At 43.7% G+C, this 12014-nt stretch overlaps 1 protein-coding gene across 6 annotated transcripts in view; it reads right to left on the reverse strand.

Annotated features, from left to right (window-relative positions):
- Positions 1–672: 672 nt before the first annotated feature.
- Positions 673–12014, reverse strand: part of LOC121573463 (roquin-2) — a 43020-nt gene continuing 31678 nt past the window's right edge. For 4 of the 6 annotated variants that reach the window (XM_045222516.1, XM_045222513.1, XM_045222515.1 and 1 more), the window contains exons 14-19: positions 6326–6487; positions 5933–6149; positions 5336–5420; positions 4212–4410; positions 3819–3943; positions 673–3526 (exon numbers count right to left, since the gene is read on the reverse strand). In XM_045222516.1, coding sequence (XP_045078451.1) covers positions 3325–3526; positions 3819–3943; positions 4212–4410; positions 5336–5420; positions 5933–6149; positions 6326–6487 — 990 coding nt within the window. In that variant the 3' untranslated portion in view covers positions 673–3324. Of the gene's footprint in view, positions 3537–3818; positions 3944–4211; positions 4411–5335; positions 5421–5932; positions 6150–6325; positions 6488–12014 lie in introns of all 6 variants that reach the window. The other 2 variants (XM_045222517.1, XM_045222518.1) reach the window with 2 other exon arrangements.

Consider the following 12014-nt stretch of genomic DNA (forward strand, 5'->3'; position numbering starts at 1 on the left):
GAAGCAGTTGAAACAGTTGAAACAGGACAAAGTCACATATTATGTGTTTGTTTTTCATTTATTGTAGCATGCAATGTTTCAGGTACTGACATCTCCCTCTGATTTCACAGGTCTGCCTGGTCCATCAAAATAGTATCAGAGTATTCTGCTTGGCCAAGCTATCAATGCAGGAGCAAACAGGACACAAAGAGAACCAACAGGTCAGGCAGTTGGCTGGTCACATCTGAACACAATCAATACTTCAAACCAAGCATATGGTTCAGGATGAACACATGCCGTACATACACCAAACTAAACCCTGCCTTGCAATGCAGGGAAACCTTTCACAAAGTGATATTTCAAATGAAATAAATGGAATACATATTATTCATGTAGACATTTTTTTATGCTGTCTCAGCCAGTTTCATCATTCTGAAACATTTATTTGTCCCTCTATATCAGGGTTCTTCAATTCCGGTCCTGGAGGGCCGAAACACTTCTGTTTTTTATTTCTACCTGGTAGTTAATTGCACTCACCTGGTGTCCCAGGTCTGAATTAGCCCCTGATTAGAAGGAGAGGATGAAAAACAGAGGCATTTCGGCCCTCCAGGAATTGAAGAACCCTGCTCTATATCAATATTTATTTAAATATCTGATTACATATTGTTGTATAAATGAGCAGTTAGTCCATGGTAAGATGGTGCCAGCCGTATACAATAATGATGGCTGTGTGTACCATCTTTTATTTCATTTACATTTCAATCGAACAATAGATTTTCTAAGAAAATGTCTAATACAGACATAAATATTCAAACATCAGTTCTGTCATAGTTGTACAATTGACAAACAGGCAAATGTTTTCACCTTACAAGACCATCCTTGGCTAACTTTGACAATTCAGCAAATTTTCAAAATTCAACTGAAGAAGCAGACTTGACTTATCCAGAGTAAAATACTACAACACAACCAATGATGGTAGTAAGTAATAATAATACATTGATCGTTATCAATAATAAAGCATTTCAGAAGCAGTAAACAGTAAAATGCTGCAGGCAGGCTACAATACTTGGCGTGGCCACACAGTGGGCATGTGCAGAACACTTACATAGCTGGGTGTGTTGTATCACAACTACAGAATCATGTACCTCCTCCTTCGCCATGACAACAAGAGGGACTAGCATGCATGACCTGGGGGCACTGGCTGAATAGTGGGTAGTAAGAACATCTTGCAATGATGACGTGGGAAGTGCAGTGCGATCAGATCATTACACCAGTGCTTCATTAGACAGGCACTGGAACACACTGGGAACTCATTCTATCTACATAACTCTAAATACTGTTCTTATTGTACCCAATCCCTTCCCAACTGGGTAATAATATTGGTATTGAATCCAAACATAAAGGGACACATTATAGCAAAATGATAAATCCCTCCTTAAACACATTTATGTGGTGGAAAGTTACATTAAACAAGATTAATTAATGTCAATATTTGCGCTCATGACCCATAATATTCAGTGCTGAAGATGCAATCAGGGGTGTAATCATTAGCCAAACAGTTGCAAAACGTTTAAGCTAAAACGAGAGTTTCTATTGGACAAATCGTTTCGTTCCGTTTGCTTCCTTTTAAGAAATGTTTTGCAACAGAATCGGAGTAATGAATACGCCCTTGATCAGTAGCTTAGCAACCCTAAGGGCTGCAGAGACTGGGCTCTAGCACTCCCTGCTGGAACAAACCTGAACTACAGGAGGCAGATAAAACAGTCACAACACTACCCTTGAACTTGACCAGGTTCTAAACCTTAATAGACTCCCTGGTCCCTCCCACGTCTTATATCCAAAGGCCCCTATCCCCTAAAGGACCTTGTCCACCATTAGACAATAATGGACTCCGGTGATTGATTGTACACAATATGAGACAATTTCTTAAGTTAAAGTCTGAAACAGGATAAGAAGAATAACAGAAATACAGCAGCCTGTTAGTAATGCTTAGAGAATGGATATACTGTATGTCTTTATATCTGTATAGGGCAGTCCTTAAGGATTATCAATCACTGGTCAAGTTGTGTCTCACTTAGCCTGTCTGCTTCCTTTCAGACCGTAAAAAAAGAAACCCTATTATAAATAGGATAGTTTTTCTAAGTGCTGCAAGTTAACACATTGCATCACCCGAATGTCTTCACCCCCACAGGCAGGAGAAGACAGCAAACAGAACGTTCAGTGCACAAAACTGCAGTAAAATAACACTGCCCCTTTTAGGCCAATGCATGCCCCTCGGTAGCGATCACAAAACGATGATGGACTCTATTGGTTAGACCGTTGACCAGCAGTGAAAAGACTGCTCGAAACATGAACATAGAGACAGACTGATGGATCGGTTTCATTTCTTCCCAAAAATTACGACCAATAACGAAACAAAACAGAGATCCCGATTCAAAATATTTTGACAAACAACTTCACGGAAGTTAGCAATGCTTCAAAGAAAATAACAAAACATTAGTGAAAAGTTTGAACAGGGACTGAACTAAACAAAGACAGCATGAAGGAACACAAGAATCACCTGGTGATTGGTTGACAATCTGTTATAGTAAACACAGGTTATGAGTTTGATGCACAGAACCAAAAAGAGCTGAAACAACCAGTTTACATTGTGAGTTTATGTAATGTGGTTCCAGTGCACAGATAAATGTCAGTAAAGACGTATCATTTCATTACAGCAGATCACTACGATTCAATCACTGGCTGCAGTTGCACAGAGGATAGATGGTGCCAGAACCACTGAATACTGAAATCTGTTGATCATATCTAGGATTGTTCATACATGTTGTTCTATTTGGTGTTTTTCATGTATTAACCCCACGGTTAAGAATAAATATAAGGAGATATTTTACGAACATTAAAAAAAGGCTAGAATTGTGCATATGTGTGACATCCATGAGATATCTGATTGATTGTCATCGTCTTGAATCTCGTCTATGAAATGCTTGACACCAACAAATGACACTTCACACAGGATAACACGGCCAAGCCTTAGGAACCTTTGATAGGCTACTACAATGTCTAAAGTAGATGGGAGTTGGACTAGAGCCACGTCTAGTGTTGGTACCTGATGATCCAGGCCTACACGACACTAAGATGTTACTGTGACAGCTGATGATCCAGGCCTACACGACACTAAGATGTTACTGTGACAGCAGGTGCAGAGAGTCTAGTGTTGGTACCTGATGATCCAGGCCTACACGACACTAAGATGTTACTGTGACAGCAGGTACAGAGAGCTGTGTAGCGCTGGGTCGGGACCACCGGTTGGGACCCCCAGGCGTGGCGGTGGGGTGTTTTTGCCTCTCATCTCCCGTTGAGCAGCATCTCAGGGCCTGTGTTAGGGCAAGGGCCCATGTCCCCCAGCCTCAGAGGGCCGGTCCTCATCATCAGCTTCCCCATGCTGAGGCCTCCTGAGCCCAGACTTCCAGGGGAGAGAGACCTCCTGGGACACAGAGATGCAGTTTGGGCTCTGATCAGTAACCAAGGAGTAGAAGAGATCTCTATCCTTTATAGTCCTTGTCAGAAACAGAGAAGGTACAGTAAGGGAACGGTTGTTTCCTTTATGCTGAGTTTTCTCACCCAAGTGCAGGCCTATGTGATGTGTATATGACCATGTTATGATCATGCCTGCCAAAAATAATTGCCCCTCAGGGATAAATAAAGTTTATTGAATTGAATGTTCTCGATGAGGGAGAAACCACATCAATATTGAGCCTTGCTACTGGTGTGTTTAGTGTTTACTAGTCTCAAGTTGCCAGACATCGGTTGAGGCTAGGCTAGTTGTTGATCGAGCTCACCTGAAGGCCATCTTCTTCAGTAGTTGTGCTTCCATCTTGTCTGCTGACAGCTTGTCTTTCTGGGTCCTCTGGGGTTCACTGCTGGGAGGGGTGAGGAGGTGGGGGTCTCTCCGCTCCAGGGACTCCTAAGACATTCAGAGAAAAAGTCAGACGGGGAGAGTAGACATGGAAAACATATAGTTGATGTAATAGACTAACTACATTACAAAGTCGGATGTTGTGCTATTCCACCACTTTACAGTTCCCAGATCATCCCTTATGGGACACAGACATATTATCAATCAACCAATCAATCAATAAATCAATCATCCAATGAATAAATAAATAAATCAACCAATAAAGAAATAAATAAATCACATTCAATCAATCAGACACATAGAGACGTCACTGCACTTCAGACTGTTGACTGTTGTCCTGCAGGTCAGTGCCCTCCACATCTAGTGCAGACAGCTCCAGTTCTATGTCTCTGTCCGGTTCACTCTCTGTCGTGTCTTTACAGTAGTCAGTCTGCAGCAGGTCTCCTGCACCAGCCTTCTCTCCACTGCTGACTGACTGCCGACGGGCGGCAAGCTCACACACTCCCAGCTGGTCACTGTTGACATACAGGAATGGTGGCAACTTGAGATCATCTACAATATCTTCACTGTGCTGCTTCAGACATGCAAAAGTACAGTAAAACAGTGGCTTTGTACTATATGGTACTGTACTGTATTGTATTGTACTGTATTGTACTGTATTGTACTATATTGTACCGTACTGTTCTTTTATCACATATGTATTCTGACTGATTTGATGTAAATAGCTGATGCACTGACAGCAGAATGAGAGACTTGTGGAGCACAGGACAGACGACCAGACAGACAGAATGTTAGTCAGAGTCAGGAGGGTTACAGAAGAGATCGTCAGCAGGTAGAAAACTACCACAGAGTCCAGAGAGACTCTCTATTTTTAGTCTGAGGAGAGAACTGACTGCAGCACAATGAAAGAGGAGGAGTAGGAGAGGAGAGAGAAGAGGAGAAGAGGAGAGAGAAGAGGAGAGGAGAGGAGAGGAGAGGAGAGGAGAGGAGAGGAGAGGAGAGGAGGAGGGAGAGGAGAGGAGAGGAGAGAAGTGGAGAGAAAAGAGAGAAGAGGAGAGAGAAGAGAGAAGAGGAGGAGAGGAGAGAGAAGAGGAGGAGAGGAGAGAGAAGAGGAGGAGAGGAGAGGGAAGAGGAGGAGAGGAGGAGAGAGAAGAGAGAAGAGGAGAGAGAAGAGGAGGAGAGGAGAGAAGAGGAGAGGGTGAAAACAACACTTCCAACACAGTCATGATGAGCAAGCAAATTCTCAGCAGCATACATACAAGAGGACCTCGAAGTAAAACAACAAGATATAAAATACAAGATATATAAGACAACAGGACAATGCCTTTGTTTAGGGTGAAGAGAGAAAGGAGGGGATGGGATGGCTCTATATGGTGTATAGTATAGTATTATATAGTATAGTATAGTATAGTATAGTATAGTATAGAATCTATACTGTACCTCTCTAGGAAACTGGAGTGGCTGGATGAGTCAGACCCCCGGGAGCTCCACCTGTTGTCCCCATGGTCGATGTGTGGACCATAATCTGTTATAACCATAGATTTACAATAACATTGAGCAACCTATTACAATGAATTTTCCCACCCTTGTCAACACTATGCTTAAGTGAATACATGGGAGCGCTGACTGCAATGAACCAGGCTCTGCTGAGCCTGCTGAGAGCCTGGGTGCATTCAGAGCCTGGCCTGGAGATGAAAGAGAATGTTCATTTATATTCACGCTCTAATCCCCCTACATGTTAAGAGGATTCTGCGCTGTGCTAGTTTAGCAGCCGGTCTTAAAACTCTAGCATAGTTGAAAGAGATTTCTTTCTGCACATAACATCCACATTCATGACAAAAAATGAACTAGGGAATAACAATTCTGTTGGTTGAACATCTTAAGTTTTTTCTGCTGCTGTCATTTCAACCCTGGTTCCCAGAAAATCTGAGATATAACAAGTCATAGATAGGATATATAAAACATTACAAGAGAGATATAATAATGGATCATTTCTTATTCCTTTAAATGTTTACCTCCCTCCTATCCTCTCCTCACCTCTGAAGTTGATGGGGGTGGTGCTGTTCCTTCCTTGACAGGCCGTGGCCTGGACCGGGTCGGTGGTGTGGTACCCTGTACGGGAGGCGCGGGATATCGCCCCCCATTTGGAAATGATGGGCCCCTCTCCAAACGGTATGATGGGGTCCTCGTCTTTCAGACGGCGGTAGGGCTCAAATGTGTGTAGCCACCGCGTCCTTTCACCATTGTCTACTTCCTGAAAGACACAGCGTTAGTAGAAAACATATACATTTTCATTAGTTAGTGTAGGCTATGTCACAGTAACTGCCTAGTTTGTCATGTGTTGCTAAAGTATATTCTTATGTTCCGTAGGATCTATATGTGTCTGTGTGGATGTTTGGTTGAATTAAGAAGGCATGTTGTGAGACTCACTAAGTGTTCGGAGCAGGAGTGAGATGAGGCCTTGTGATGCTCTGGTTCGAAGGGGCTGATGCAGGTACTGATGGTTCCACAGGACCAGGGAGAGTAGTGGGCCAGACTCTCCTCTCCACGGTACTTACAGTTCATACACTGACCACCACCACTGTCACCATGCTAGAGAGAGAGCAAGGGAGTTAGAGAGAGATACAGAGGGAGAGAGAGAAAGAGAGAGGGAGAGAGAGGGAGAGAGAGGGAGGGAGAGAGGGGGAGAGGGAGGGAAAGAGAGAGAGAGGGAGAGAGAGAGAGAGTTTTTATAAAACCTTTATTTTATACTCAAGTGTTACCACAAATAATGGCACACTGCCTTTTCAGAAATGAAACAACAAATGTCATTCCTAAATAAAATTTTAAAATAAAATAAAAATAAAAATAAATTACATAAAAATACAAAAAAAACATATATATAGATTCAACTCATTTCATCAACAAAAAATTGTTTCCCCTCCTCCACAAAACCAACCGCTCCTTCGTAGCCCACTTCTCCTCAAACAATGGGAGATCTTTTACAGCCGAGAAGAACTCAAAATCCACTTTTATTCTCGCTTTCACTAATCCTTTAAAAACACATCTTACATCCTGCCTATATCCCGTTTCTATCTTATGTTTCCTACTCAGAAAAATTGACATCTTAGCTTGTCCCAAAATACAATTTAACAGTTTACATTTTATTTTCTGTTGATATTGAAACCCCAGAATAAAAACAGTGTTATTGAAAATCTCCCCTACAGCTTTAAACAAAGACTCCAGTATTTCCAAGAGAGGTTTTATCCTCTCACACTCCATAAAACAGTGAAAAATTGTTTCTCTTATATTACAAAAAGGACATCCATCTCCAACATCTGAGTTAATAACAGATACAAAAGCATTAACTGCAATGATGCCATGCAAAACCCTCCATTGCATATCATCAGTACCCTTTTTGTCACGCCCTGACTCTGGGGACTCTTATTTGTTGAGTCAGGGTGTGACTTTCTATGTTGTATTTTCTAGGTTTAGATCTAGTACGTCTAGATCTATGTTGGCCGGTGTGGTTCCCAATCACGTGACACTTTTGTAACGGTGGCTTGTACAGTGCTCTCCATGCTGGCTTTACCTTGTCATCAATGCCCAATTTTACCCTCCATGGAGTGTCTTTTCTATTTTTCAATTTATCTTTATTCAACACCTTGACACACCCCCTATATAAGTATTTCCCATTCACCTCATCCAAACCCACCTCTTCCAACCCACTCAAATCCAGTAATAACGCCTTTCTTTCTGACTCTGGGATATTGGGTGTAATCCCTAGTCTTGGAAATGAGACGTTTTCATCTTGTACCTTCTTCTTGTGACTATTCAGCATACCCCACTCTTCTGCTGACAGAGCATTCCTGCAGCTTCCCAGCAGTTGTCTGACAATCCTTTCCGACCTCACCCACAAATGTTCAGCCACCCGTCTTCCATCCATTAAGGCGGGCCCAGCCATGGCCATTAACTGTTTTAAGGTGATGATTTTGCCCTTCACCAGAAACTTGGAGAAATGTGGAACAGCTGCAGTTGTACAATCCAGTCTTGCCCCATACACCAGAGGTTCCTCCAACAGCCAATGCACTGACTCCGCTGAAGTGTATCTGGACACCTTCATTATGCTCCACACCCTAAGAAGGCCTCTGTAAAACGGAGGTACTCCCTCCCTAGAAATCTGGCTACTATCAACCAAAAATAAAGCCTTCTTTAAACCTAATCCCCCAACCTGCTGTAATACAAGACCTGCCACCCCTCTCCAAACCACATTTTCCGGTCCATAAAGCAACCTTTGAATAAACTGAAACCGGAAAGACCTTGTCCCCCCTCCTCTTTTGACAAATACGAAACACTTTGTGGAACCCAATGATATTTATCCCAAAATAAATCTACAGTAATCGCCTGTATCTTAGCCAGAAGGCCAGATGGTGGCTCTAAAACTAACAACCGATGCCACAGTGCAGAGGCAACCACATTGTTAACTATAATAGTGCGCCCCCTATATGACATACGAGATAACAACCAACGCCATCTCCTCATCCTCCCTTCCACCATTTCAACCACCCCAATCCAATTTTTTTCCATTGTCCCCTCATCTCCTAGGTACACTCCAAGATACTTAAAACCTCCCTTACACCATTCCAGCCCCCCTGGCAAAGCCATGATCCCTCCAGACCATTCTCCAATCTGTAAAGCACAACTTTTTTCCCAATTTACCTTTGCAGAGGATATTCCCATAAAACGATCAACCATTAGATTCAAACTATCCACCTTCGCTTGATTTTTCACTAAAATAACTACATCATCAGCATAGGCTGAGAGACGAATAGGAGGAATATCCTCTGAAAGGTACACCCCTTCAATGCGACTTCTAATGCTATTTAATAGTGGCTCTATAGCAATGGCATATAACATTCCCGACAAAGAACATCCCTGCCTAATACCTCTACACACTTTAAAAGGAGCACTCAAACCACCGTTAACTTTCAGTACACTTTCAATGTCACCATATATCACCTTTATCATGGCAATAAAACCAGAGCTGAAACCAAACACCTCAAAAGTGTGCCATAAGTATTGATGTTCAACTCGGTCAAATGCCTTTTCCTGATCAATTTAAATTAGACCAGCATCCAACCCAATAGCCCTAGAGATGTCCAAAAAATCCATTTTCCATGCCTTGGATGCAGTGTATAGCTCCTGCAAAGAAAATGGTTGCTCTAGCTCAACCTGAGCTTCTGCAGCCACCTGTGGGAGCCCATCAAGGAACTGCTGTGTCACTGTTTTATCCTCTTTGTACTCACACTTGTAGAGCTCAGCATAGAACTCTACTGCCCTCTTTCTAATTTCACTAGGGCTAGTGAGCTCCTGTCCAACAGCTGATTTGAGACAATGAATAATTATTCTTTGTCCATTCTTTTTCTCTAAACCAAAGAAAAATTTGGATGAGGCATCCATTTCAGAGATTCCCTGAAAATTACTTCTCACCAATGCCCCCTGTGCTCTGATACCCAGCAGGTCTGCCAATGCAGCTTTTTTCCTCTTGAGGGCCTGAGTATGGCCTCGATCTCCTGTGGTCTCAACCAACGTCATGAATTCCACTATTTCAGTCTCTAGGGCTTTCATTGATCTAGTGATATCCTTGGTGACATTCCTCGTGTATTGATTACAGAATTGTTGAATCTGGATTTTCCCTATATCCCACCACTGTTGAAGGGATACAAAACTGGCCTTTTGAGACCTCCACCTCTCCCAGAAAAAACTAAAACATTTCCTGAAGTGAGCATCACTCAATAAAGTTATATTAAAATGCCAGTATGCGCTTTTGGGTTTTACATCGTTAATGAACACCACCTCTGTTATTAAACAATGATCAGAAAATCCCACTGGGGTTATCATACTTGATTTACAGACCTGAGATTGATGCTCAAAACAATAAAACCTATCTAACCTGGCCATAGAGATGGCGTTCTCTCTCACATGCGCCCAGGTGTTCTGTCTCGTGCCTCCATGTATCACACAGTTCATGTGTTACAATGAGGCGTTTTAAAAAAGTCCTTGAGGCTATATTAGGTTCTTTGTGATTTTTATCTAAATCACTGACTGTGTAGTTAAAATCCCAAGCAATAAATAAATAATCTTCAGTATTACATTTCTCAATGGTATTTGATAATGTCTCTAAAAAACATACCCTCTCAACTGCCACCACTGGGGCATATACATTTATCAGACACATAGTGATGTTTTCATACCTCACTCTAACTTTTAATAACCTCCCCTCAACTACCTCTTCAACCTCATATCACAAAGGCAAAAACCCTTTTGAGAACAAGATGGCCACACCCCCACTTTTTTAGTTTTTATGACTACACACCACTGCCCCCTCACCCCCCTCTCCAAATTACTATGCGTTTCTTGTAGAAAACTTATGTCACTTCCCTTTCCCCTAATGAACTCATACACAATGGCTCTTTTTTTAACGTCTCTCCCCATTTACGTTTAAAGAAGAAATCTTAAAACTGCTCATGGATGGAAAAAAATACAGAGGAAGACACAGAAACCACATCTCTTTACAGAGTTAAGGCTGCGACTGAACTCTTTCATTTTCTTTAGAATTTACATCACATATCACTCTCGTGACCACTTTCTTGAGTCTAGCAATTTCAGGGCTTGTCAAACCTCCCCCTGTTATTTTTGACATCAGAAACTTTGCTGATTCAATAAACAATTCACTTTCAGGAACAACATATGTTACATTATAATCCTACATATATTTCTTCCCTTTTGTCAACTTCAGAAATTGACGTACCTTCTCAATCCCATACCTCCCTTCCACCCCATTTATCTAACTATTTTGTTGTGACGCGTCAGTGTCACGAACGCTGAGTGTGGATGTGGTGTAGGGAATCAAGCGCAGGCACACAAGAGTATGTCAACAGTCTTTAGTGGTGCAAAACAACTCCAAACAGGAGAAAATAGCCAACCCAACCGGGAGGCGCGAACGACAAATGCGCACACAACACAGTGCGTAAAACAAGGAAAAAGCGCACGCAGTGCGGACTCTCGAAATACACAGGAAGAGAGTCAAAATACCAAGAACACGAACAGCTGACAGGAACAGGAACGGACCGGACCGGGCTGACGATGCGCACCCCTGGCTTGGTGCGTGGAGTAGCAACTGGCCGGACCGGGCTGACTATACACACCCCTGGCTTGGTGCGTGGAGCAGGAATGGGCCGGACTGGGCTGGCGACGCGCACCACAGACTTGGTGCGGAGAGCAGGAACGGGCCGGACAGGGCTGACGAAACGCACCACAGACTTGGTGCGGAGAGCAGGAACGGGCCGGACCGGGCTGGCGACGCGCACCACAGGTTTGGTGCAGGAAGCAGGAACAGGCCGGGCCGGGCTGGCGACGCGCACCACAGGCTCGATGCGAGGAACAGGAACAGGCCGGACCGTACTGGGGACACACACCACTGGCCCCACGCAGGGATCAGGAACGGGCCGGACCGGACTGGTAACACACCCCAGTACCTCTCGCCGTGCCTCCACACCTTCCCTCTCCTCTGTGACCAGTGGCCCCCCTAACCTGGCGGCCTCCTCTGCACACCCGCTGGACCGCTCCATCGCGGCCTCCTGCTGCCCCGTCGTCCACGTCGTGAGCCCCCCCCTAAAAATCTTCCGGGGTTCTCTCCTCCCCGTGGACCAGGCCTCCCTAGTTCTCGCCAGACTCTCACTCTTCTGCTTCCAACTCCCGCTATTCAGCTCCTCAATTGGCTTGACCCAGTCAAAACTCTTAATCCATTGCTCCATAGACCAGCCTCTCTTCTCTTAACTTAGCGGGGCCCAGTCGAAACTCCTACTCCACTGATCCCAGGTCCTTCCTCTCTCCTCTTCACGCTGCTTGGTCCAGTTTAGGTGGGTTCTTCTGTCACGACCGTCAGGGTAAGGAGTAGACCAAGGCGCAGCGTTGCAGGCAAACATACTCTTTAATGAGCGAAAAACACGATCAAAACAAACAAAGACGGTAACGTGACAGTTCACGGTGAAACTAAACCAACTAGAAACAAGAACCCACAAAACACAAAGGAAAACCGACAGTTTAAATATGGCTCCCAATCAGAGACAACCAGCAA

This window comes from Coregonus clupeaformis, chromosome 9, assembly GCF_020615455.1.
Source record: "Coregonus clupeaformis isolate EN_2021a chromosome 9, ASM2061545v1, whole genome shotgun sequence".
Taxonomy (NCBI): Eukaryota; Metazoa; Chordata; class Actinopteri; order Salmoniformes; family Salmonidae; genus Coregonus; species Coregonus clupeaformis.